Genomic DNA, 21,103 nt, shown 5'->3' with positions numbered 1-21,103 from the left:
ATGGAAACTTGTTCCGGGCATGTGAGCTGTGAGCGTGCATTACCCAATCCGCAGTCTCAGCCAACACCGGGCTGCACGCGTCACAGGGAAGATGGGACTGGAATGGACTGTGACATCGACGGCTTTTACTTCTTCCTTTCAAATCGGCTCCAGGGAGAAGAGCCGGATCCGTGCTTCTAAGACAGAGGCCCCAGCAGGTGACGAGTCACATGCCACGACCCTCCCAGAAGAACGCAGCCTAGGACACACCTGCTGGGAGCCGGCCCTGGCTGGCCTCACTCAGAGGTGGTCTTTTTGCCATACGTGGGCTCGGCCAGGAGGCTGGAGCAGACGCGGCCCTCTGGCGGCACGAAGTCATGTGTGACGTGGAGGCCAGGCCATCACCCCCAAGCCCCCAAGACAAGTCAGGAGCATTATACGGTAAGCCCCCTAGATGCTGGAGTGTGAGGGGGCTTCACCGAATACGCCAAGAGGAAGGGAAGGAATATTTATTTGGCACCAATGTGATGCCGAAGACTGTTTTCCCATCTGCAAAATGAAGGAGCTGGATCACAGGCTCAGTGGGGTCTTTCCAAGCTCAGACTGCCCGGATTTAGTGGCTGCATCCGGGCCTGTGTGAGGCAGACCCTGAGCACCACAGTACCAATTACTAACATCTTAACCAAGGTGGTCAAAACTCTGCTTACACACCTCCAGTGACAGAGAACTCACTACCTTACCAAGGCCATCGTTTTCTGGACTGGAGTGAAAACTTGCACTGACTTGTCAGCCAGAACCACACAAAGTAAGAACTTAATGCCCTTCTCTCATGTAGTCCTTTTAAATATCTAAAGATGGCTTACATAAACCCCAAGATTTCTCTTTTTTGGCCTTCCTATTGTTCTATTATTGCTCATAAGACATGATTTTAAGTCCCCGCACCTCGGTTACACTCTTCCGTGAGGGTCCGAGAACAGAAATCAATGCCCTTTGTTACCCAACGTGCAGCAGAGACCAGCGCATGTCTCAGGGGAGAGGCTACTGCCCCACCGGGAGCCCAGGGCCGGAGCAGCGTTCTTGGCCACCACGCCTCACTCATATGGACACAGATGAGCTTGCGCTCCTCTCCAGCGCAATGTTTCCTCTTAACATGTTGTCATACAATTGTCTCCCACGTCCTAGATTTTTAAGAACCTGGTAAACTGGACTCGAGAATATCATTTTCCACTCAGATCTGTTATATTCAATTCTCAGAGTCATGGCTTCACCATTTCGATGTATCTTTGGGGGATTCTGAGTCTGTCGCCTGTGTGCTATCCAAGCCAGCCTTCCTTGGGGATCCTTACATGTGGGAATATACACACAGAAGTAGGGTGCAACCCAGAGGAGTATACAACCGAGTTCTACACTGCATGCACCAGTTCTCCCAAGCTGCACCAGAGAGTCCTGGAGGCTGGAGCGAGGCTTCTGTGGAGAAAGGGATGGTCAATTTGGAAGGATGCCTATGGCCTGGACATTTCTTTCAAGCTGGGGGACAGTCTCAAGGCGGGAACTCCCATGGCCTTAGATCTGACTGGAGATCAGAGGAGATGAGGGATGGACGGAGGGAACAGGTCAGGCGCCGGCTGAAATGCCAGACGAGGAGTTCAGACTGTACACATTTTTAGTGTCGGTCCACTTAAAACAAGTGGAATCCTTCTGGTATCCTGTCACAAGCTAGGAAGGTTGTCTCTTAAAATGTCCCAAATGGTCAGATTCCATGAGGTTCTTCCTTCCCTACTCTGTGTCTGTGGGTCATATCCGCGGTCTGTTGTGATTCTGGGGTCTTTCCGAGGAGCAGCAGTGAGACTTGAGGGACACTCTTTACTATACCTGGCACTTGGTAATGACAGTGACAAGGAGGTCATGTGGGCCCTCAAACAGAAACTCGCATGCGCGCAGACTGAGTTTATGGCAAAGACGGAGAATAAACCCCGAGGCAGAGCCATTCCACCAGCGGCTCAGATTTGGCCCCAAAACAATACCTTCTTGGTTCCTCCCAGCCTAAAAAAGAAACTAAAGTTCCCAGCTACCAGCAGCAGTTTGTTCTTCTGATCATCCTTAAACATCCTCACAACCTAAAAAGGCACTTGGTACCCACAGGTGGGAACAATTCAGTTCTACTCCAGAAAAAAAGAAAAACCTCCAATTTGCTTGGAGAGACATCGAAAACCTGGCCTCCTTCCTTGCAGTGCAGACCAACATTCCCTTCTCGTTGGCTCCAAGCTAGCCACCACTGAGAGACTAAGCGTTCTTCCCTGTCCGACGGACGGACGTGAGTGCAGCCCAATGGGTGTTGCTTCTGGAAAGCCCACAGAGAGCTGCAGGAGGCAGGCCGACAGCCACAACTCTGAGGGTCTGGGGACTGTGGGCTCTCCCCGCCACGCCGGTGTCCCAGCTTCCGTTCGGGTGCGTCGGTGAGACCACCTTGCGGAGGCGGCAGGAAGCGCGCCGGACACAGTGGGGCCCCAGCGCAGGCTCAGAGCAGGTATTCACCACCACTGGTGGCCATCCGTCTTCCCAAGTCTCTCTCTGGGCCGAGAGGGCAGATCTCCTCCCTTCTCCTAACCTTGGCCTATTCTGAGCCCTGCACAGGAAGCAAGGTCTCGCTTGCCTGGCGAGCATGGTCCCATCCCCACTGCCCCGGGGGCTGCCGCTGGCTCTGCACAGAATGGAGAAAGGTGGGCACCTGGCTCTGGGCTGGCAGAAGTGTGCTGAGACCCACCTGCCCTTGTGCATGTGTGGAGACCAGCGGTCTTCACCACGGTTTACGGAACGTGTCCGAGTCTGCCCCTGGACACGGGACAGGTATTCTGCGGAAATGCCTTCCGGGACACACAGGTGCGATGATCCCCTGAGCAAGCATACCAATCAGCTTAGACACGTGTGGCTTTCATGTCAGTTGCACGTCGAAGTGACATCTGGATCACGGCTACAGCCCTTTACAGCCCCTTCACAGGGTTTTTACAGTTTTTCTTACTCGCAGACACACCATGGAGGCCTCTCTAGAAACAAGGGAGCTGCTGCAGCGGCTGCAGATCTGGCTCTGGGATCCGAGCGAGCCATCCACGCTGGGCACCACTGTGACCATCTCCTGGTTCTCCAGACCCCCCGCGATGATCCTGCTGCCCCACTCGGCCCACGACTTGAGAACGTCGACCTTCCAGGCCTTCTGGAGGTGCAGGGCCACCACTCTCATCCAAGGGCTGCCATTTATGGGAACCCATTCTGTGTCAAGGGCCTTGAATACGTTATTTTATGGTTAAGAAAACCAAAACCCAGAGAATGAAAGAAACGTGCCCCAGCCACACAGCCGAGAAGAGGGCCGCTGGGACCGGCCCTGGGATCTGGCTGGCCCGTGTGGAGAGGGGTACGGCAGCAGTGCAGGTGGGCAGCTGGGCTCAGGGGCCCCAGCTCAGCCTGTGAGGCTGAATTTCACGAAAATGAACACACACACACACACCCAACTATGCCGCTGTACAACGATGCTGGTTCAAGGTGGGGAGAAAGTCAGAGGAACAAAGGACACCACACTGAGTGGCCAGTTGGCGGGGGCCCACCACTGAGCACCCTGCGCTGGGACTTCTGCGAAGGAGGGCCCCCCTCCACCTCAATGAGGCAGCGAGGGCCTGCGGGCTGAACCTTACCCACCCTTGATACTTGCACAAAGCAGCTTCCCGGAAAAGACAGATCCACCAGAAGCCTGGGAAGCAGCTCAGCCAAGAGCGCAGCTTGACCACCAGAGGGAGCTGCGCCCTCCTTCCACATGGGCGTCTGCACCCCAACATGTGCAACTGCACGGTCCGGAGCGTGACCGTGTGCCATGTGGGTGCAAGAACCCAAGAGTTCTGGAGAAATCGGAGTCCCTGATGCTGATTCGGGGGACCGTGTTTGTTAACAAAATGGTTTTCTGTATACTCCCACTTTTCGTTTAACTTTCTTTTAGCAGATCCAAGTCGGACGATGCATGCCAGGACCACCAAACCCGGAGGTGCAGCCTTAGGATGCCAGCCGAAGGGGTCCATCACTGGCCTGCAGGCTGGGGGCAACTTGCAGGCTCGTCCAGACCCACTCTTTAGGGGCTCGAGAAACTGTGGCAGATACCTCTGCTTCGGAGCAGTGGTCGCGGGAGAGCTGAAACTCAACACTGTGGGAGCAGGACCCAGACTCGCTCAGCCCCCCCACCCCCCAGAAAGCCAACAGGACCCTCTCGACCTGTCTCCCTAGTCAATTAAAACGGCACAACCGAGGGGGGGGCCCAGGTTCCCCCATTAAGTGCTTCCAGCACTTTCACACAAGCCTGAGGCTGTGGCAAGCCAGAGTCCCACAGCAGGCGGGGTGGGTTCTCAGAGGCCCTCTGTACGCATGGCTGAAGATACAAATAATACATGTGAAAACCCAAGTACTAATTATGCTGCCGACAAGTAGAAAGCCAGACGCAGACCCCGTCCTCGCCCGGCGGTCCCTGGAGCGCAGCACGCGCGGCACGCGGGGCCTGTCGCAGGGCCTGCTAGAGACCTTCCTATCTGGGAAGAGGTCCCACACCTCCGGGCAGGAACAAAAAGGTTTCTGCATCATGAGCCATCCAGACCTATCCGCAGGGGCAGGGACGGAGGGCAGATGTGCCAAACCAAATGGCCCAGGCTTCATCCAGCTCCAGAACTTTCCTCAAAGATCTCCCACCAATTCACGCCTCCCTGCCCAGTGCTTTCGCCCACTTCTGGGGGGGGGGGGGGCTGGGGTTGTGACTCCGGAGACCGAAGGTAATGGCCAGCTGTTTCTGGTCGTGGAAGCACTGGGTGACCTTATGCTATAGATTTCACCCAGCCAGACGGAGAGACGACTAATTAGGACCAATAGCCAGACTAAGGGAAGTCTGGGGCAGGATCTTTCCACTCATGGCCTCTCCAATCCAGCCTCCAAATTGCTTATGCACAGTTTCTTAGGATGTACTTCAGAGCTGGCCTATGTACCCCTGGGGCCCTCCAGGCCCTTCCCAATGCACTGAGAATTACAGCCAAAGCCCACGCCCGACAAGGGCCTGGGTCCCTCTCCCTACTGCTCACACCCCGCTCCGCGTCCCTCAGCGACCCCGCAGCCCGGGAACCACCTCAGGACTGCCTGAGTGACTCCCACTGCTCGGAGCACGGCCTCCACCATCCTCCCCGGCTCCTGCCAGGCACCACGGCTGAGCCCGGGCTCTCCACGACCACTGGAGCTCAGTGATTTGCTGAGAGGCTCACAAGACTCAGCACAGAGTCGAAATAAGTCAAACAGAGAAAGACATGTATCATATGACCTCACTGATATGAGGAATTCTTAATCTCAGGAAACAAACTGAGGGTTGCTGGAGTGGGGGGTGGGGTGGGAGGGATGGGGTGACTGGGTGATGGACACTGGGGAGGGTATGTGTTCTGGTAAGCGCTGTGAATTGTGCAAGACTGTTGAATCTCAGATCTGTACCTCTGAAACAAATAATGCAATATATGTTAAGAAAGAAAAAAAGAAGAAGAATGTAGCAGGAGGGGAAGAATGAAGGGGGGGAAATCGGAGGGGGAGAAGAACCATGAGAGACGATGGACTCTGAAAAACAAACTGAGGGTTCTAGAGGGGAGGGGGTGGGAGGAGGGGTTAGCCTGGTGATGGGTATTGAGGAGGGCACGTTCTGCATGGAGCACTGGGTGTTATGCACAAACAATGAATCATGGAACACTATATCTAAAACTAATGATGTAATATATGGGGATTAACATAACAATAAAAAAATTAAAAAAAAAAAGACTCAGCACAGAGTCCTCACACCAGGAGGTATTCGAGTGGAAGGAGACAGGGCAGGAGCCCGCAAAGGAAAGGCACGAGAGAAATGTCCTGAGGAAACCAGACACAAGTCTGCTTGTGACTCCTCTTCTAGGGGCCACATAAGGAGCGCTTCATTCCCCCAGCAAGTGTGAGGTGCTGTCTACGGGGAAGCCCATGGATGCGGCAACCAGGGATTTTACTGCTAGAGCACTGTCCACCTAGTACACAGCAGAATTCCAGGCTCCCAGAAGGGAAGCCCGAGTTCGGCATAAACCACAGTGTTTGTGCAAAGAGTTTAAGCATCATGAGCCACTCTTATCAAGGAATGGTAGGAACCCTCCAGAAAGCCAAGTTCCTGGACACCAGCTAAGGCCAGTGCTGCAAGGGCAGGAGTCCCACACCGGCTACTCGAATTCTCTCCTGCGCAAGGGCAAACCCAGCGTCATCAGCACACAGTCCCACCCCTACCTAAAGTCAGCCTCCTCTGCTCTCCCTACCTCCATGCCTGGGTGTGTCCCTCCCAGCACTTCCCAAACCGTGCAAGCACTTTGTCTGTTTGCTCCCTTCTTCCTGTGTGCACCTGCACCTCTTCAAGCCCTGTGAAAATGTGAGCCCCATGAGGGCAGGAGCTGCCCCCGACCCACTCCCCACCGTGCCCCGTGCTCAGAGCACAGTGGGTTCTCAGTGTTTGTGCAACGGTCGTAAATACTCGCCCGTCACCACAGATGGGCACTACTTCGCTCCGTTTTCGAGACAGGATTTACTTGACGTCTCACGCTGGGCCAGGAGCAGAGCTCCAACCAGAACACACAGCCTTCCACTGTGGCCAGAGATGCACCAGCCTGCTATCTCACCCTGTGTGCACCCGAACCACCTCGTATCCACGACCATAAAGGCACAGAACGTAAGACATCCACAGGATTACGACCGCAGAGTGACAACAATCCTGTCCTCCAAGTGGACATGACGAGTCAGTGCAAGAGAAGCCTTGCGCGCCGCACCCCCACTGAATGCCCCCCTCAGCCTCTAAGACGACAGGGCTATCTCCTCAACAGATAAGGAAACAGAAGTTCAGAAAGTTCACTTACTTGCCCAGAGTCAGCGAGCGAGTACGGCGGAAGAGAGAATCAAGTCCAGGCCCTTTTGAGGCCCAGCTCCTCCCGACTCTGCAGCTGGCCGGACAGCAGTGGGCCTGAGACTTCTCCTGGGGCGTTTCCACGTGCTGTCTGAACAGCTCCTCCCACCATCGCCTACCTGCTGCCCCTGCTTCTGCAATTCCTACCAGGACAGACATGCTGAAATTCCCCAGGCCCTATGCTGAAGTCCAACGAAGGCGGGCGGACTCGAGGGGCCCAGGGCGCAGGGTCTGGAAAGGCGGCCGGGAACATGGGAGTTTCAAGGACTCCCAAAACCATGGCAATAAACCTTTTTCACACACGAATAAGGATGCCCTGCCCTTCTGGGGCCAGTGTTGCCCAAATGTCAAATGACAGAGGGACAGAGAATGGGAGGAAGAGGCGGAAATAACCCCAATCCTAGCATGGCCCTAAGAGGGGAGAGAAAGCAGGGAGCTGGGGGCAAGCCCATCCACCAAGCACCCTGGCTGCTTCCGGAGAGACTCGTGCATTTGGAGTGCCACAGGGACGCCAGCCTTGTTTTATTTCGTAAACTTCTTCCAGACAAGAAGGGTTGATTAGAAAAGCTAATTAAATCTTTTGAAGATTATCTCAGACCCGAAGCAAGGGAAGAACACAAAATGCCTTCCCGCCCAGCTCCTCCACCCCCCAGACTCTGGCCTTCATTAAGCTTTGATTTCAATCAATTGCACACCCACTAAAATTAACTTATAAGGCCAATAAATTGCAACCGCATGTTTGAAGGTATTATCTGCTGCAAGCCGAGAGCCGAGGACCGCAGAGCACGGGGCAAGGTTTCTGGCACAGATGGGAGTAATCATCTTTGGACCAAAGCAGTGCCAACCAGCCCCTTCAGTTAGAACATCTGGTCTGAGCAGAATCCAGGCCGACAGAGGCAACAGCGAGACCCAATGTGAAAGCCAGAGCTGGGAAGGTTTCCCTGGAAACCCAAAAAAATCAAAGCACTGATGCTGGGGTCTGCGGCAGCCAACGGGTGGCTCACACCACAAGTGAGGGGTCTCTGGCAGGAGCAAGTGCCCACCCCACACTGAAGGCCCCACTGCTGAGTCTATCCCAAGAAAGATGCACCGCGCAGATCAAGTGATGGGGTTTTGTGACTGTTGAGCCACCCTAGGCTTGGGCCTAAAAAAGCAGTCAACTTTGCCAAGAAAGAACGTGAAGCGATCCCAGGAGCCAGCCACCCAAGAGCCTGCCCTTTCTGCTACCCTTCCCTGCTCCCCAGGTGCTATGTATGTTCCAATGACATTCCCTGGACTGGGCCGGGCCCACGCTCAGAGGTAGAAAACTACACTGGGGCTTGGCAGAGAAGAATCGAGTGGTCTGGATGTTGGTGACCAGGGTGGGAGGGCTCGGGGAAGGGCAGTGAGGAATCCGCATGGCCTGAGAGTAGACCCCACCCAGCTGGAGGATAGGCTTGACTGATGTTCCTAAGCATGTACAGCAAATGGACTATTTGAACCTAAAACCAGGATTGCTTGGGTGGTGCGATCAATAGTTGTTGGATAGTTACTCCCTGGGGAAAGTTGCCACACAGGTCCTTCCTGCCACTGATGATGGCAAAAAGGGAACACCAATAAACGTGGGAGGGACTCGGGGGAGAACACAGTGAGGGAGCTGTGGAGAGTCAGGCAAGCAGGGACTTGACATCTGACTTCCGAGAAGCCCCAACTTACCTCCTGCCCACACCCCGAAGGAGGGTACATTTATTCTGCAATGGGGGGAAGGGTGTGCAGGCAGGGGAGGGGGGCACCACGCTCCCATAGGAGTTACAAGTGGAGGGCCTGCGGGTCCACCCATCCCAGGCTCCAGCTCCCTCCCTGTGACCATTCTGACCAGCTCTAGGGCTCATAATTCATTCTAATTCCCTGCGAAGTCATAGCCTTGACAGAGCTGAGACCAAAGCTCCCACCTAAGGACAGAATCCAAGGCTTTCCCCCAGGATGCTAATGAAGAATCTGTAATCTCTCATGGCAGGGAGCAGCCTCTGGGGAGACAGCGAGCACTCCCTCTCTGGAAAAGCCTGTGCGGCTCTAGCTGCCTGGCCTGGATCACTGTTTCAGTTCAGTGCTAGGCTCCGGAAGTCATCCTCCCAAGGAGAACATCAGCAGGAGGAACAAGGTTAACGGGTCCACAATAAGCAGAAAGGAGAAAGGGGGGCCTGTCGATTTGCCAGATGACAAAATATCCCTACAAGGCCCGCCAAAGCATAGGCCAGTGGGGGTGGCAGCAAAGAGCACTTTAGGCCTTTTTTTGGGGTGTGTGTGTGTGTGTGTGTGTGTGTCTGTCTGTCAAATCTCCAGACCTTCAGATGACAGAGCAGACAAATCTCTGAGCCGATCTCAGTGGCCCGCCCAGCACAGCGAGGGCCCTTCCCACCAGCAGTCCATACAACCAGCAGCTCTCTGAAGCGTTCACCACAGGAGGATTTGAGCCCGAAGGCCGGAGCCTGGCAGCTTCAGTCATTTGAGAGGGTCAGTGGTCAAGAAGTTGAGCACAAGGCAAGCCCAAGTCCTAACTCTGTGACCCATCGGGATCGAAGAAATCTGAAATATCTGGGGTCATCAGGAATCAAAGACCAGGTCAGCACAGGGGATGGGTCTGCTCTTCACATTCCTTAACCCCCGTGGGGTGCAGGCCAAGCTCCAGTTTGGAATGGGGTGCCCTGGAGACGGCGGTCTAACTCGTCTCGTCCTCCTGGGCACAATGGCGTGCCTGTTCCGCGCTCACGGTGGCAGCACTCCCTTCTCTTCCTGGCAGGGTGGGTCTGCCTGAGGCTCTGGGCATCTCTCGCCAGGCCTGGGACGCAGGCCCCCATGCCGGCTCCTCCTGCAAGCAGCTCAGAAGCAGCAGAGCCAGCAGACACAGGTGGTGTTGGGGGGAATGCCTCCCCTCAGAGCGACCTTTGCCAATGACAGAAAGACAGGAAGGAGAGCTCTGTGGCTTCGTTCCCTGGGGTGACAACAAATGAGTCTTCCCACAGGAATCTAGTATGTCTGTCTTTGTTGTTGCTAGTTTTAAAGATTTTATTTTTTTTATTTTATTTTATTTTTTTTAAAGATTTTATTTATTTATTTGAGAGAGAGAGAATGAGAGAGAACACATGAGAGGGGGGAGGGTCAGAGGGAGAAGCAGACTCCCTGCCGAGCAGGGAGCCCGATGTGGGACTCGATCCAGGGACTCCAGGATCATGACCTGAGCCGAAGGCAGTCGCTCAACCAACTGAGCCACCCAGGCGCCCCTAAAGATTTTATTTTTAAGTAACCTTCACACCCAACCTGGGGCTCAAACTCACAACCCTGAGATCAACAGTCCCGTGCTCTACCCACTGAGCCAACCAGGTGCCCCTGGAATGTGTCTTTCTAATGGGAAGGGGCAGAGATGAGGAAGGGAAGGTGTCATCCTATGGAACAATCTGGTCCCTAGAACACCCAGGTAACCGCTGGCCTGTGCTCAAGGCAGAGACATGGCCTCCTAGCCCCCCGCTGACTTCCCTCTGCTGCAAAACCACGGGGAAAAGAAGAGCACACGTTCCAGGCCCCATACCATGGTCACCAATGTGGCCACCAACAACTCAGGGCACTCTGAGAATGGGGACTTCTGGAGGTGAGCAATGTACCAAGACGGTAAAAAAAATAATGAGAAAAAGAAAGAAAGAAGGGAAAAAAGGATTTGTTTTCATAATTCTTAGCCCAGAATGGGTCTCACTTTAACTCATCATGTGTGGTCCAGCTGGGAAAATGTTCCTCACACATGGCCTCGGGAGAGAGTGTCCTCAGTACTCTGATAACAGTGAGTGGCTTGAGACAGGACTCTGGGTCCCCAGTGACCGCTCTAACCACCACCCCTGCGGTGGCCTGTAGCTGCTGCCACGTGGGGAGACGTGGGCCTCCCCGCACCCCCAACACCCGGAGGCCCTGAACTCTCTCCTCCCCACGAGCAGCAGCACACTGGTGGGCGGCCTCTGGGCCGTGTTCCATGCCTACAAACTGCCACAGCACCTCAGGCTCTGGGCCTGTCCGGTTTGATCTCCCACTTGGGTGTTGGCAGCGATCCTGTCAGCCCCTCAACCCCCCAGCAGGTCAACTCTCCCTTCAGAGGTGAGCAGAGGCTCACAGACATCCGCCACCTTCAAAGTGGACATCTGCCCAGGAAGGGAAGTCTTCCCAGGAGGTGCCATAAGGAGGTACACCTAGGGAGGGAGTCCCAGGCCTCATTATACCCAGGCAGCGTGACCTCCCTGAGGAGGGGTGCCCACCCTGGCCAATCAAGGCCTCACAGAAGGGACATGCCTAACAATGACCACGCATCACTATATATGCAAACCGGCAAGACAGGAAGGAGGAAAAAAAGAAGCCAAAGACGAGACCTGGGCTCTTCCTCAGGGCTGGCCTGAAAGGCCAGTACAAACGCCCCACGTCCGAATCGCTTCATTCAGGAAGTCACAACTCAAACCCTTATGTATGAAAGAAATCAGAACCACTCTTGCTCTGACCCTTGGAGAATCCAAGAGGCTCCCGCACAAGCAGCCTTGAAAGACGGCTCTTTCCCAGCCTGCGGCACGGCCGGCCCCCTCCTGGCATCAGACCTCAGCTCCAAGGTCACATCCTGCAGAAGCCTTCCCGACCACTCCACTTAAAGCAGCGGGTCACTCCCCATCCCGCCACCCATCGTGGCACCCGTTCCCACGTGGTGTCTTCCCACAGTGGACACTCCAGAAGGCGGGGACGCGGTCTGTCATGTTCAGTACTTGGTGGGCACCTTCAGTGCAGCTCGAGTACACGAAGATTTCGGACTTTGGAGTTGGATGAGGATGGCTTTACATCCCAGGCCCACCACGCACTAGCTGTGTGAGCTTGGGCAAGGTACTTAGGCTCTCTGAATCTGACGGGGACAATCCTGGCACATGGGCTGTGCGGGAGACGACACGAGGTAAGCAGAGCCGCGTGCTGACAAAGGCACTGGCTGGGGACCGCCAGGTCACCACTGCCCGTTCGTTGTCAAGCCTACCAGCGCAACACGAGGCAGACTCCACCCGGGAGCTCTTGTGTGGGAGCCGGACGAGCTTCCTGCAAATGGCTGGGGGAAGGCGGCAGTAAAACCCACCACAAGCCAACGACGGGACAGCGATGCGTCCATGCCAGCCTCCCTGCACGAGCAGCTGGTCTCCGACAGCAGGGTTCAACACCGCGACTTACTGCACCTGTGACGGTCGGTAACTGTGGAAACTTGAGGCGAACATGGGCCCAAATCCTAGCTCTTCACCTCCGCGTCCTACGGTGAGTCATTTAGCATCAGGAGCCCGCGGTCCCCTCATCTGCAAGGAAGAGGCAATCCTCCTCCCCGAGGCTTCTGCAGGGATGAGAGCTAACGTACGGACACTCCCAGCATGCGACCGATGCACAAACCACACGGCGATGCATTCAGGGCCGACAGAAATGTGGAGGGCCATTTGATCTTGCTTCCTTAGAGCTGGGCTTCTGTATTTCACTCGTCTGCTTCAGCGTCATGGGGTTTTCTGCCCGAATGTCGGGCTGAGAAGTGTCACTTTTCCCCCCGAACCAGCTTCTAAAAGAAATTCTTCATGAAGTGTGTTCTACCAAATCTGCTATGAGCTGGAAGGCCATTCCAACTGTCTGCAAAACGGAGTCCAGAAGCCCCACACCGCGGGTGCTGCCACCAGCTCCCGGACAAAGCAGCTCCGATGCTTTGCTTCTCCCATTTCCACCTTCTTGCCTAGATCCTAGGTCCGGGTGGGCAAATGACAGACCCAGGGCCAAATCCCACCCACCTCAAGGCTCGAGAGGTGGTTTTTACATTTTTCGGGGGGGTGGGGGTGGGTGGGGGGTGGGTTACGTTTTTAGAAGGTAATACACGTAAAATAACAAAACACTAAAAGTAAATGACAGAGACTTCTATGACCTACGAAGCCTAAACTGTTAGCTTGCCGTCTGGCCCTTCACAGAAACGTCTGTGGACCCCTCTCTGAAATGACCGAGTTTGTGCAGTGGTAGTACTGTGTCTTTTACAGTTGTGCTCTATTTTCAGTGCAAAACTCACGTTACCATGAGATTCTACTGGTTCAGGAAAAAATGCTTAAGGGACTAACCTTCTCCAGAGCCCTTCCTTGTAAGGTGGGTGAATAATGGCCGCTCTTTTTGGTGGTTTGGTGGGCGGCAGACCCAGATGGAAGCAGAAAAGAGAGGTGGGGATCTACGCAGACCCAGCAAAAGCCTTTCCAAAACAGGGGCTAAAGGCCCAAAGACCTCAGGAGTCAGCGACACGGAGGCTAAGAGAGGGCAAGGGCCCGATGGAGGCAGGGGTCTCTGAGCTGCAGGTACGACCGGTTGGGGTTATGCAGGGTGGTAACAACAGGGGGGCTTCTGGAGACAGACAGGCCTGACTGATTCCTGGCTCTGCCCCTTGCCTCAATCTTTTGAGCCTTCATTTCTTCATCTGAGCAATGGGGACTAAAATAGCTATGGTTGTTTGTGAGGATCTGAGACAACACACAGAACGTGCGCGGCACTGGGTCTGATACACAGTGGGGTGCCGGCCCGGGGGTACCTGCTATTATCAGAAGCACGACATGGGGCTGCACAGGCAGGTCTGTGCATGGTAGCGCTCCACCGCCGAGGCCCCTCATAACTGCCCCGGTCACCAGGCCGGTGCCCATCATCCTGCCGTCAGCGCTCAGTTTTAATTCGTTATTCGTTAGGTGAGCCAGGGGACAGGTTCGAGGAAGGCTGCTTGGCCTGCACACACTCTCCTTTGTGATTTACTTATCAAGGTTGCGGGAGCCGAAGTGGGAAGGGAGGAAGTCACTCACAGGTCTCGATACTGGTCAAAGGCATTGTTGGCTTCCACCTCCAGCTTTCTCAGCCGAGCAGAAGGCATGGCCCCGTCTTCCAAAGGAGGGTCGTACTTGTTACTCCATGGTGACCTGGAGGGGAGGAAGGAGAAGGAAATAACACCAGTCATTCCAGGAGACATGGCTCGTGAGCCATGAGCCCCGGCGGTCTGACATTTCAGAGGAAAAGCCACTACCCATAGCAAAGATGTTTCCAGGCTCTGCAACAAACACGGCTTTCTTGAGGTTTGCCAAGGAAGGGCTCAGGGGCAGACAGGCCTGGGCACAGGCCTCGAGCGCCACCTCTCATCAGCTGTGTATTCCGGCAAGTTGTCTTGACTTCTCTGAGCTTGCCTTCCCGAGCGTGTTAAACAAGGCTACCATTTGCTACCCACAGGGCTGTTGTGAGGAGCAAAGGAGAAAACACACCAGGTGCCCAGACCAGAGCCGGGCATGTACTGTCAACAATGTGACAGCTTCTTACTCTTTTTCTAATACCCCTTTGTTTTCACCATTGTATTGATCAGCAGATGCCCCTCTTGCCTCCCTGACCTGCTGGCAGCTCTGGATAAACGTTTACTCCAAAGACCTTCCTACTGAGCTAAGGACTAAGAGAGCTGTCGGTCAGAGGCAGGCCGACTACACGTGAGAAAACCTGAGGGGTCCTATTCTCCATGAGAACGGGACAGCCTTCCCATCTGAGACCATGGGCAAATACAAAGCCTGCTAAGTTTGGGGCGCCTGGGTGGCTCTGCCAGGTGGGTGTCTGACTCTTGCTTTCGGCTCAGGTCGTGATCTCAGGGTTGGGAGATCGAGCCCCGTGCCGGGTTCTGCACTCAGTGGAGTGTCTGCTTGAGATTCTCTCCCCCCCGCCCCTCCCCCCACTTGCGTACCTCCGCACGGACACACACTCTCTCTCAATAAATAAATGAAATCTTAAAAAAAAAAAAAAGACTAAATAATGAGAACCAGCCTCTGTTTTTCTAGCCCAAAGACTTGCTGCATTAAAAAAAAAATACATTTTGCCACATCAGGAAAGCATTTAATGACAGAGAGTACTGGAAAGCGGGGTTCTAGGGGAAGTATCTCCTCGTTAATTCCTGCAGGTGGAGTTCAGAGAAAGAATGAGAAGGAAAAGGTGAGAGGAATGGAGGCTGGTGGTGGTGCTGTGGGCCGTGGACAAAGTCCTCCCCACTCCTGGGTGGTTTGAAACTCCTCGACATCACCGCCTTTCCCATTTCCCCCGCTGACAAGCAAACTTCGCCTCACAGAAGGCTCAAAAGAACCTTTCAATTTGGAATTGATGTTATGGAAAAAGGGGATCACTGTCTTCAGAACCCCAGTTTTAATGAATTCCGTGCACAAACATCATTCTTCTAGGGAACGGGTGCCCCCCGCCCCCGGCACCTACATCAGCAACTCACAAGTATGGAACCAGAGTAAGCTGGGTGGCCGCTCCCCAGGACCGCCTCCACACAGAGGTCCCAGCTCTCTCAGCTGCCAGGCCACCAAGGGTGAGCAGGGCAAGGGTCACTGCCCCTGGTTCCCAAAACTCTAGGCAGCAGTAGCCCCGACTACTTTGAAGCACAAGGAGCTTTTGGAAACCCTTCCCTCCAAGCTAACCGTTCCACCCCGCCATTCTCCTCACTTGGTACAGAGACTTTACAAGAATGGGGTACGGTGCTCCCTTCTGCCCCATGACCAGCAGCCAGCTCTGTGATCACCCTGGACTGGGCACACGGCATGGGAAAGAGCTGTCCGATAAGCCAGGACCCATCTGGCTTGGGAGGCAGGTGTGGAGCTGACACTGGGCACCCTCACATCCTCACTGAGGGGCCTCTCCCTTCCAGAGCACGGCTGATGTGTCTGTTCTTATTGTTAGAACCCGTCTTCCTCATTCCCCCAAAACTGTGCTGCCTCAGAGAACTTTACTCCAGGACAGAAATGTTCTATATCGGCATTGTCCAAAATGGCAACCACTAGCTTCAGAAGGCCACTGAGTATTTGAGATGTGACTAGTGCAACCAAGGAGCTGTATTAATTTTACTTCATCTGAATTAATGCAGACAATTCTGGAACAGAGGTTCCAAGAGGACCAGTCTTTCCGGTCTTTTTCTCCACGGTTTGCTCAGCACCTAGAACAGAGCCTGGCATTCAACCACACGCTCATTTAAGAAGCTGTTAAAAAGGTGACAAAATCCTTGCACCTCCCCCAGAAGCCCCCACAGCCTCCTGGCCCCCCACTCTCACATACAGATGTGGATTCCTGCAGCTGCCCCAGCCCCCCACTTCCCTAGGCTGCAAGGGCATGTGGGGAAGGAGCCTGCGCTGTCCGCCCCCTGCCCAGCGCCGACCACAAGCTCCTGGGCAGTGAGCGCTGGTGATGGGCCAAAGCCTTCCGGCACGGGGTGGGAAAGAAAGACCCAAGGGGATTCTGCTGGTGGTCCTCCAAACCAACAGAGAAGGAGCCACCTTCTGCTTTTTCTGAGGGAAACCTAAGCACCTAAAAACAACAACAAAGGCCTCCCAGCAGATCCCGAGACAAAGATTGAGTGGAAGGGTGCCGTCCCCACCACTAGGCTTGCCAGGGGCTAGTGGAAGAGACTCCGAGGCCCCCCTCCCCGACGTGCCCCCTTCAGGACTTCTCCGCATACCCCCAGGTCTGAGCTTCGTTCCCCCGGCTACACAGCCTTCACCTTCCTGTGGACCTAGAAGACCCTCTCCAACTGGCTTTCATTTAGAGGCGACCTGATTAGACACAAGAGTCCCCCTCTCTTGCAGACCGGGGGCCTGGAATTTTCACGCAGCCTGTAACTCCCATTTCTCCTGGCTCACAGACGGCAGCATCTGAAGCCGTTAGTCCTGGAGCCGGGGTAATTGTAGCTGGGGGAAAAAATCATAACATTACCCAGAATATTCTTAGTGGAAGGGGCACTCAGAACACATTTAAGAGCTTAAATGGAGGCCATTTGAAAAAAGACAGATGGACAGGAATGGTTAGATTTCAAAAGTCAGGCCTTTCATTTCCCTCAGAGAACGCTTTTTGTTTGAGCTAACAGGTTTCAAACGGTGCTGCAGGCAGTGGTCACGCCATAAGGATCTTATTTAAGTGAACGATCAAACACAGTTAGGATGGAAATGTGTGGGGAGAATCAGAAGACCTTGAAGTTTTATACCGAGAAGGGGAAAAAGGAAAGAACAGTCCTGTGCCCTGACACCCCGGGCTCCTCTTTGGCTGAGGTCCCCCCAGGCCTCTTGGCGGTGCCCCAGGAACGCGGAAGCCGGCGGGACAACCCGGAGGGGCTGCAGGCACCAAGTCCCGAGCAGCCCGGCCCGGGCATGGACGCTGGCCATGGAAACAATTCCAGCCGTCCCCAGGCTGCCGGGGAACAGCTGCCGTACACAGCGAACCGGAGTTTGCAGGTGGAAACAAGAAATACGATGACGACATTGAGCAAGACTCAGCTCAAGGATCGCCTCTTCCGGGAAGCTGCCCCTGAACCCCATGCCCGGAGGGGCCAGCTGTCCCTTGGTGGCATGTTGCCTGGCCCGTCAGACCACTTAGGGCCACCACAGACCTCTCTACAGCGAGGACTGGACCTGGTGCTACACCCATGACCCGCACAGTGACTGGCCCTTCCAGATGGAATGCGATCTACCCCAGGGCTGCTCAGCATCCGTGTGTCCACCTCATCCTCATCCTCATCCTGCCCTCGCTCCTGAAGCTCGGGGCTATCTGCAGCCTACTGGACATCTCCACTGCCATCTAATGGGCCTCTCAGGCTTAAAATGCCACCAGCAGCTCCTCCCAGAGTCTTCCTCACCTCAACCCACCGTGGCCCCCGCCTTCTGGCTGCTCAGGCCACAAGCCTTGCAGTCGCCCTCCACCCCCGTCCACGCGCACAGCCGCTGCTGGCTCTGCTCTCAGAACGGACCGCAAGTCCGACGACTGCTCACCATCTCCACGCGGGTCTCTCGTCTATTCTTGACCTAACGTCCATTTGAAGCTGGCAAAGGGACACAACTATGAAACATCTGTCTGGTCTCTCTGAAAAGTCAGTATTAACGAAATCTTTGTAATTCACACCAAGTTCCATGCCCTTCAGCCTTGACGTGTGTCAGTTCTTGTAACCCCCGGTGACTCCGTGCGGCGTCCTTCAAGGCCCAGCACGACTGGCCCTGCTGTGCCCTCTGACCTCACCTCCCGCTCCGGCCTTCCTGCCAAGCTTGATCAAGCCCGACCGCCTCAGCGCCAGAAGGCTCTTCTCCCAGACCGCACATGACCCAAGTCCCGTTTCACGTGTTAGCACTAACAGAAGTGCCTTCCCTGACTTTCCATCCCGCCTCTCCTGCCCCTCGTCCTTTTTTATTTTCCTGACTCACTTTTCCCATCTCTGTCACTTCTGCATTTGCTGGCGACTTGGCTTCCTCACTGGGATTGCAGCTCCACGGAAGAGGGACTCAGACTAGTGCCCCGCACACACAGTACACACTGACAGAGATGTTACTGCGCATTCTGCCGGAAGAATGAATGCTCGTATTTCCAGATACGTGAGCAAACCAAAGACCAGAGACAACAAGTAATTTGTCAAAGGCCTCGTTGCTACAGGGAGGGGGCAGTGCTGGTCTGGAGCCGATGTCGGCTGCCTTCCCTGCTTCCATCCCTCAGACTCTGCCCACCCCCCGCCTATCCCCGGAGAACATTAAGCTGAAGCTTTAAGACTCAGCCCAGGTTCTATGGCCTCTAAATAAACCTAAAGCAGACTGCATTCCTCCACCATTCTCCAAGGCCTTGACTACAGCAATCCATCACAGAAATGCTGGATAGTTTAGGGATTCCCGATCTTTTTCAACAGGAAGAACTCCTAGACACCCTTAAAAACCTAGCCTGCACATCACCTCCTTCAGGAAATTTTTCTGGAGTTTCCCCAGCCTCTTCTATGCTCTCCTCAACTTCCGAATAAGCTTGGCCCTGGCAGCATGAATCACAACACAGGGTCATCAGCCGCGAGGTGCATGTCCTGGTCTAGCGCCGTGACAGCTCAGCGCAAGGACTGACGGCAGCCTGGTCACCTACAGCCCTCAGCACGGCGATGGGGAGAGGAAGCAGAGTCGTGTGCTTGTTGGACAAAGCCTCATCCAAATCCCTCGCCCACACAGGCCGTCCCTGTGCTCAAGATCCCCATACCGGGCGCACCCTGTACTCGCAACCTCAGCAGGACGTCATGCAACTTCCGTGCTGTAGCAAGGGCCTTCTCCCGTTAGCCTGGAGGCGCTGTCAGGGCCGGGCCCTTTGTTCCCTGCTGGGTCTCCAATGCTGACAGGAGGCCCTCCACAAACATCTACTGGTTGACTGGATGGAAGGACGGATGGGAGGACGGGGACAGGGAGGGAGAGTGGGAGGAAAGACAGAGAGGACGAGGGCTGACGGGCCGCCAGGCCGCCAGAGCTCAGTGGGCCCGGGCGGCAGTGGCTGGCTCCAGCCGGGCACTCACCTGTACGAGTCCCCATCTCTGTTGTAATCGCACAAAAGGTAATCCTTTCCCACCACCTTGTCTCTGGCGATTTTCAGGGGCTGGTCAACAGAAGACAGGAGATCTTCGCACAGACTGGGGACCTGGTGGAAAGAAAGGAAAAGGCAGAACCGGGGTTAGAACAACATGTCCGACCCAGGCTGGCTAATGGCAACCGGAGCCACATCATGGTCAGCACATTTAACATCTGGCCCTTGGTACTCTGCCAGAATCCTGGGCCCGTTCTTTTCTTTTCCACATGTGTCTGACACCAACTGTGTCCCTCCATAAAGAAACCTGTTCTTGAATTACAGCAGAGCGTGATTTCCAACACAGCCTCCCTTCCAAATCTGCGTGCAGCTTTAATTACCTGGTCACCAGGGTGGTCTGGTACATTTAAGTATGTATGTGCTTGGTATTGGTCTCTGGTGGGCAAAGTACAAGCTCAAGTCCTGAGAAGAAGGTAAACATTTGAAATACATAGGAATCCAAAGAACTCTGAGAATAACCCGTCCGTGCTGGAGAACTCCCACAGGCTCCCATGCTGGGTGGAGTTTCCAATACTTTCCAGGCCCCGGGCCAAGCATTACCAGGTTGGCTCGCAGAGTCGACCCTACCTGCCGCAAAGGTAGCTTCACACCAGCTTGGCACAGCGCCGAGCTCCAGCTGGCTTATCTCAGGTGGGCCCACGTGGAGCTGCATCACTGAGGAGGAGGGCGGCCCGGGGGCCTGGGCCAGGTGGGGCTAACTCCCAGGGCAAACCCTGCTGAACTGGACACATGGCCCCGCCAGTAACCAGGCTGCTGGCCTCCTCCTCCCAATTCAAACATCCATTTCCACCAAAATATTCCAGGAAGGGATGGCAGCACTTTCAGAAACGGATTCCTTTGGGCTTGAGTCACTTCCATGCTATATTCTCAATGTGCTGACTTACTCGTTTCATGGCCCTGGGTTTATGGAGGCCCCACCATATCGTTTACCAGGCCAGCGGCTGCCAACTGCACCAAAAGCCCTTCCAAATGGAAAAGTTAAATCATATGGCAAAGATACCCAGAAGCCTCTCAGCAGGGGGGGTAGACTGCTACAGCAGCTCCTGTGTTCCTCCCGAAGACCCTGACCGCCCCCAGAAAGGTGGGGGCAGGGGACTGCCACCTCCTAGACCACCCGGCCTCCGCGGGCTTCCCTGGGCCCCTCTGCTGAGCCCCAAGGCCCCAGCTGGCACAGCTGGAGGACAGAGACCTTGTCTCGAAAAGCTCTGGCCTCAGTGAAACAATCGGTTCCCTCTACACGGACCAGTGCGGGTCATCTGGCCCCACAAGAGATATGCGCACCAGTGACTCCGGTACACAACCTGGGACGCCCGCCCGTGTCCCCTTCCCCCCACACACAAACAGGGCTCTTTTTTTCTTTTGTTCTGAGATTTTATTTTTAAATAATCTTTACACCAAACATGGGGCTCGAACTTACAACCCTGGCATCAAGAGTCGCATGCATCACCGACTGAGCCAGCCAGGTGCCCCAAAACGGGGTGATTTTCAAAGTTAGTTTTGGTGATGGGAACATCAACCCCCTCCCATTTCCAAGCGTCTGCCGTGTATGCTGCACTGTGCTGGGCCTTTACATACGGCATGCTGTCTACCTGAGAGCTCACTCTCATTGTGTGAAGTAGGTCTGTGTTACGCCCATTTTACAGACTAGACAAATCTCCCCCTCTGATGGTAACTCTGATTTAATAGACAGCGAAGAGGAAGGACAGTGAACACCATAGG

The 21,103-nt window shown here is 54.8% G+C and overlaps 1 protein-coding gene across 3 annotated transcripts in view; it reads right to left on the bottom strand.

Moving 5' to 3' along the window:
* Positions 1-21,103, bottom strand: part of CAPZB (capping actin protein of muscle Z-line subunit beta) — a 129,754-nt gene that overhangs the window by 22,465 nt on the left and 86,186 nt on the right. For all 3 annotated transcript variants that reach the window (XM_036115551.2, XM_036115549.2, XM_036115550.2), the window contains exons 3-4: positions 19,317-19,438; positions 13,801-13,914 (exon numbers count right to left, since the gene is read on the bottom strand). In XM_036115551.2, the coding sequence (XP_035971444.1) occupies positions 13,801-13,914; positions 19,317-19,438 (236 nt within the window). The remainder of the gene's footprint in view (positions 1-13,800; positions 13,915-19,316; positions 19,439-21,103) is intronic.

Source organism: Halichoerus grypus, chromosome 5 (assembly GCF_964656455.1).
Source record: "Halichoerus grypus chromosome 5, mHalGry1.hap1.1, whole genome shotgun sequence".
Classification (NCBI taxonomy): domain Eukaryota; kingdom Metazoa; phylum Chordata; class Mammalia; order Carnivora; family Phocidae; genus Halichoerus; species Halichoerus grypus.
This window is presented reverse-complemented; position numbering and strand designations above follow the sequence as displayed.